Source organism: Aptenodytes patagonicus, chromosome 2 (assembly GCF_965638725.1).
Source record: "Aptenodytes patagonicus chromosome 2, bAptPat1.pri.cur, whole genome shotgun sequence".
NCBI classification, from domain to species: domain Eukaryota; kingdom Metazoa; phylum Chordata; class Aves; order Sphenisciformes; family Spheniscidae; genus Aptenodytes; species Aptenodytes patagonicus.
The window spans coordinates 27844615-27850931 of record NC_134950.1 but is presented as its reverse complement, the minus strand read 5'-3'; the positions used below and the strand labels follow the sequence as shown (position 1 = coordinate 27850931).

At 40.6% G+C, this 6317-nt stretch overlaps 1 protein-coding gene across 4 annotated transcripts in view; it reads right to left on the bottom strand.

Moving 5' to 3' along the window:
- RUNX1T1 (RUNX1 partner transcriptional co-repressor 1) overlaps nucleotides 1-6317 on the bottom strand; it is a 118121-nt gene that overhangs the window by 49171 nt on the left and 62633 nt on the right. For all 4 annotated transcript variants that reach the window (XM_076329431.1, XM_076329434.1, XM_076329433.1 and 1 more), the window contains 2 exons: nucleotides 5035-5172; nucleotides 992-1233 (listed from right to left, as the gene is read on the bottom strand). In XM_076329431.1, coding sequence (XP_076185546.1) covers nucleotides 992-1233; nucleotides 5035-5172 — 380 coding nt within the window. The remainder of the gene's footprint in view (nucleotides 1-991; nucleotides 1234-5034; nucleotides 5173-6317) is intronic.

Sequence of the window (6317 nt, the reverse complement as noted above, 5' to 3'; positions counted from 1 at the left end):
CATTTTGGGTATGGAAGCAAATGGAGAGTAGGACTTACTGAAGTTACACTGCCTACATTAAACTTCCTTTTGACACAGACTCAAGTGAAGGGGTACCCATGGCTGTCAGGTAGTGTTTTGTGAAGATACAAGCAGAGGACACCTGAGCCCTAGTACTAAACAGTGCTGGCAGTCTTTGCTCCACATGAAGTCAATGGCAACTGCAGCTGCTCAGAACAGATGTAAATTACAGCACCACAACAGCATTTTTCCTGGTACATCTAATTATTGCTGAAGGAGATACACAGGAGACAACAATGTCTGGCAGAGAGGGGGCTTTACTGGGAATAAAAAGAATCCTGGTCCAGATTCACAACAGTTTGCCTGTAAAACAGCAGCCCAACTTGACAGATGTAGGTAAGAAAAAGCTGAAATTATCATTCAGCCATACAATCACGTAAAGATAACCTTATAAATAAGGTGACTTAAGCAGCAGCAATGCCCTGTCAGGTCCCTCATTGTTGGGTTCAATGAATAACGAGGAAAGGTTTTCCACTGCGTAACCACAGTCCAAACATATCTTCAGCTCATTCTGTTAACCAGTATTCTGCCACTATACATATAGGGCAGTCTCCTTTCTCCAGCCAACCAAACTAGACAAGCCAAACCATATTTTACTACATTATATAAGTCAAGGTACGTCTACATTAGGGGTGCTGCCAGTATAGAACGAAAACCCTTTCACACCATTACAGCATAATACTATACTGGCAAAAAGAGTGAAGTCTCTATCTGGTTGGGAATAGCTGCCACTCATGGGAAGCTAGTCAAGTTACTCATGTTAGCTCCGGCAGCAAGAGCCAGCACTTCATTCTTGCATGTTTGGTATCCCTGAAGTATGACACGTGCAGTGTATGTCAGCCAGTCTTTTATATAATAAACATGTCAAGCATAAAAGAAGGAAAAGGAGAGAAAAAGATCACAGTTATTACATCATTGGTTTTTTGCTTACCACAAGTCCTAGCACAAGGGTACGCACTCTCTCCCCAATCTCTGGTGAAATGTCATTGCCAAACTGCTGTAAGGTTGTAAGAAATCTCTTCAGTTTGCTGAGTTGCCTAGCTCCACAAGCTGGCGGTAACTGCTGGTTAGCCAGAGAAGAGGAAGAGGAAGAGGATGGCCCATTGCTAAAGCCATTAGGAGGAGATGGAGCTCCATTTAACGCTGTTGGTGAATGGCTAGTGCCATTGGTTACTGAAAGAAAAAGAGAGAAGGAAGGATAAAATAGAGAGAGGGGGGAAGAGAGAGAGAGAAGGAAGAAGACAGAGGGGAAAATCCATCAGCTTATGTTTTCTGTGCTTGACCTCAAAATTAATTAAGTTGCACAATCAAAGATAATTAGCCTTTTGACAGAGCGACACTCTGCAGTTTATATCTATTTCCCAGTAGCTGGTACTGAACGGTGTATGGATTGGAAGTAACAGCAGCTGCCTCTCACACAGCCCCCGCAAAGTGCTCCTCGACCTGAAAAGCATCATTTTAATACCAGCCTTTTGTCAGAGGATTTAAAAAAGAGAGAGAGGGAAACAGAGAGAGAAAGAGCATGAGTGCATGTATGATCGAAGACAAAAAAAATTGCTCTTTGGGGTAGAAAAAAACGTGCAGACATATTTCATGAAGCCTCAGTTTATCTCTGAATATTTTTACTTGTGTTTTGTACACACAACTGACAGCTGTGTTTATAAAACAGGACTTTCACGTTTTAACCTTACACCACCCAACGAGAAGGTTATTTTTTCCGATACAGATTTCCTAGCTGCTAACATATGGAGCACACGAAGTTGTCTGTGCAGGTACAAATGGTGCCATGCTCACTGTGGCCTGAAGCCTTGCAGTTAGGGCATGAAACTAGACTTCAGAAGACTTCTCAGAGACAACGAGCAAATCACTCAGCTTTCATGTGCCAATACCATATCTCTAAAAAGGATAGGAAAGCATTCCCCTCCTGTTGCAAGGTTGCTGTGAGAATAACTATCTAAAGTACTAAGTGTTCAAAATTTATGGTAACGAGATTCATGCAGACATACTGAAGACAACAACAGACAGTTTTTGGCAGTGATTTCAGTTTGATTCTTATCTGCACTCCAGAAGAGAGAAAAGAATCAAACCGAGGACATCCTTTTCCACCCAGGTTACTTGGAACAGCAACAGTCAAACACACTCTGTTGAGGTTGTTGGAATCTGACTCACCAAAACGACAGCGAATGGCAAGAAAAAGGACGGCTCCCTAGAAATACGAATGTACCAGTCACTGGCAGGTGTGGGCATGCAGTACACAACTGTACCCAGCAGCAGCCGCGCTCAGCTGGCCATTGCCCTGGAAAAATTTGCTGATTTCTTTTTGGGAAGTCACTCAGAACCCATCCCAAAAAACATCAAAAATCAGGAACTTGTCTACAATCAAAAATGCATAGGAGTATTAGTCTAAATTGCTTCCTATTTAAAAGCATAACCGTGGCAAGCTAGCAACTTAAAGAACTTTCAATGTTTCTTAATGACCAGCCTCTCTGAAGCCAAACATCCCTTTCTCTTTGTCACTTTCTCCAGCAGTCATCTTTATTTTTAGACAGCAAGTCCTTTTTGAGGGTGGGCACCTATCACTAGAATTAAATCACTACCCTATTACCAGATTTTTAAATCACTACCACAATACTTTTGAAGGAGCTTTTGCCCTAGTGACTGAAGTGCCCTTCTGGAGGTACTAGAGAAAAAGCTACCTGAATGGTTATCTAGTTTCTGCTTGTGTTTCATCCTAGTTTTTGGTTGCCTATTCTAGCTGCGTGGGCTAGGGAGAACAAGAAGTGGAAAAAGCAGAAACAGAAAGAAGCTGGCCTCAGCAAGTTCAGCTCCACGTGTAGCTCCAAGCCACGCTCTCTGAGCGCTGCAGTAGAGTGAGATATCTGAGTAAACAAATACATCGTGATTGCAAGGAACTTGCATAGCCAAAAGTCATCATACCATGAACTTTTTTAAATGAGGATTGGGAAGAATGAGAACATGTCCTGCTCTAGCCTGACACCACCCAACAACTCAGTCACTGGTAAGGGGCTGCTCTAGGCAAAAGGTCCTGGGGCTATGATCAAGAAAGCACAGAACATCAGAGTTCATTATCTAGGACAGATATGAGGAGGAGAAAGGCAGGTGAAATTTCTCCCACAACAAAAGAAATATAGTAATACTCCCTAAATGCAACTTCTCTAAAACTTTTTTTTTTTTTAAATAGCCCACCCCATACTACTGATTTTATCTCTTTCTTTATAATGTCTGAATTTGCCAACTGGCAAAGATCTACGTCATTTCTAAAGCAAAACCATGTTATTAATAAAACAGAATTTAGCATTTAAAACTTCAAAGTAATATATGTCAAGAGTTTTTAATCGTCTAAACCAAAGAAAACAAGCATACTCTTGACCAGAAAACGAGTACGATCTTCCTGGCCTACAGGCATTCCCACTGTAGTAATAATAAATGTAACAGACACTCCAACAGAAGTAACTGTTTACTGTACAAGCTGGAACCGCTAAGGCCAAACTCCAAAATCTGACAGGGTAAAAGGCAATTAAAATTAGACTTTTTTAGACTTTTAGTCTTCATACAAACAGCCCCAAAAATCCAGCTGTGGTTCACACACCTTCCAAAATACTGAACCCAATCAAATAAACAAACATCCGGAAATCTTGTGAGTACTCCGAGGATTACAAGAGTGATTAAAGAAGAACATTGTCCCATTCCTTTTATGATTACCCTGAACTGTGCAAAGTGCATCACACTGGAAAGCTTAATCTGTAAAAGCCCCATCCTGCAAAAACCTAGAAACAATTTAACTTTAGACCGGAGCAGCTCCTAGGATGATTCAGGTGCTGGAGTTAAGCAAAACAGACAAATCATTGCAGGATCAGGGTCACTAGGTTAAATCTGAGTTTATGCGAATAGCTGGCACAAACCCTCTTCCTCACTGTTTAAGTTCGATGTAAATCGTCAGGACAGGGTTCCCTGAGATAAGTAGTACAAAGGCCTCCAGCTGGCCTTCTGCATAGAGGTGAATTTTAAATAAGGCATTTAACAGACAGAAAGGGACTAAACAGACATAGGCAAGACAAATAGAAGATGCTGCCTTCATTCTGTTTAGGCATATGTATTCTACTGTTCTAAAAATGTTTTATTTAAAATGTGAAATGTAAACACATTCTCATGTTTATACTATTACAAGGCAGTATAAAAGAGACCAAAAAATTTGCAGCTAAATCTTGGTAAGAGAAATGTGGATCATTTCATGGCTGTGAAAAGAATAGTCCAGACAACATGCCAGATTCAAATCTCAGTTACGCTGACACGAATGCAGAGTAATTCCATCAAGACTAGTAGAGTTTCTTGTGTGTTTACATCAATAAACTGAGACAGAGATGCAGCCCCCAAGCGATTTAGAGAAGTGGCCACAGACTAGAAATATCTAGATAAAACAATAAAAGGCCTTTATTTTTTGTTTTATATCAATATTAACTAGACATTATATAGCACTTAAATCAGAATTCTTCATTCAATCGTAAGTAGGATGAAGATAAGTATTTTCTTTATGAATTACTCCCACTTGAAAAAACACCCACCCCCCACCCCCACCCCCCCAAGTTTCTATACAAGAGGGAACAGGATCCTTTAAACAACAGAATGGCATAAAAGAGGAGAAGGTGGTTTTCTGTTATTCTCACAGAAGGACTGATCTGATCATTAAGTACACGGGAAACCAGTGCTCGCTCACTGTTCTTTGACACTGCAGCCAAGTTGTCAATTAAATAACAACACAACTCTGAGCTGAATGTCTTAATACCTTAAAGATGCATTAATCTGTTGTGATCTTAGTTTTGCTTAATTACTTTATCACAGTACAACCAAATGCTGCTCCCGCCATGTCATGCAGGTTTCCCTTCACATATTTTGGTTTCTTACGTACAGAATAGAAAGAATATGGAAGAAAAGGAAGAAAATAAGTCTAATTACACGTTGTGGGCGTGAATGAACTGGTTCTTGGAGCTCCTTGGGTAGTGGGAGGAGGTGGCATGGTTGGAGGCGTCAGCCTGGATTGTGTCTTCACATCCACAGGTGAGTCTGGCATTGTGGAATGCTTCTCAGTGCGATCTGCAACACACACCACAGGAACACACCAGTTTATTTCCCCAAGCACACCCCCTCTGACAAAATCTTAAAAGCTAATACACTAAGTGAGCCATTTCAGCATCTGCCACAAAAGATTACACCTGATTATCAGCTCCAGTGTGCTTTTCCCAAATTACATCATCTAAACCTTACTTAAGAAGGTGTAACGCAGATGGTAAGACCTCATTTGTAGCAGTGGTGCATTATCTTTTTTTTTTATTATTTCTAGCGTGTGCAGATGCTGCCTCCCAAGCACTCCTGGAGCTGCAATAATGCCACCTCCCTTCAACGCTCTCACGTTAGCCAGGAGGAAAAAACAGATGTAGAGACAGGAAGGTAATAAATCCCCTCACGACAGCTCTTACAGAACTAAAACCTGAAGCTCTTTAGTACAGGTGAGGTATTGGGTGGGATACTGGTTGAAGCCAGCTCTCTTCATGTCTCTTTTTTGTAACACCTGCCGTCCTCTCCATCGTTTCCCTTTGTAATCATGGAGAGATACTTATGTTAAATACCGCGCGTCTCCTGGATCGCTTTACCGCCCTGCCCTTGGATATTCTTACATTCACTAGAAAAATGAACACAACATGCCAAAATGGTAAGTCTATCATCACACATACATAACATCTTTTTTTAAAAAGTATCTAAGTTTGCACCTTCACACATTAAGAACAACTTTAATGTTCAAAACCTGCAAGAAGTAGAAACATACCTCCCCAAGAAAACAAAACAAACAAAAGGCAAAACCAGGCAGAAAACCTAACAGTTCTCTTGCAACTAAAGATCTAAAGATGCAAGGTATTTGATATAGAAGCTATAGAAGTATCTTCTTTTTCCAACATCTTTTTGGACACCTCTACGTTAAAATTTTAAAAAACCCACCCAAACCCTTATGTTTCATTTATTGAGAATGGGCAAAACATGACAACATTTACCAACTGAAAGCAAAATTAAGGCTTCCTTACTCATGCCAGGAATTTAGGGAGCCATCTTGAGTAAAGATGAGCAAGATCAAGTTTAGCTTTTAATGGGCATAAGTTAAATTCTTCCATCCCTTTTTTGGGGGGCCGGGGTTATTTATTTTATACACTGTCCTACACAAGTCCTCCTGAGCTCCATTAAACTAT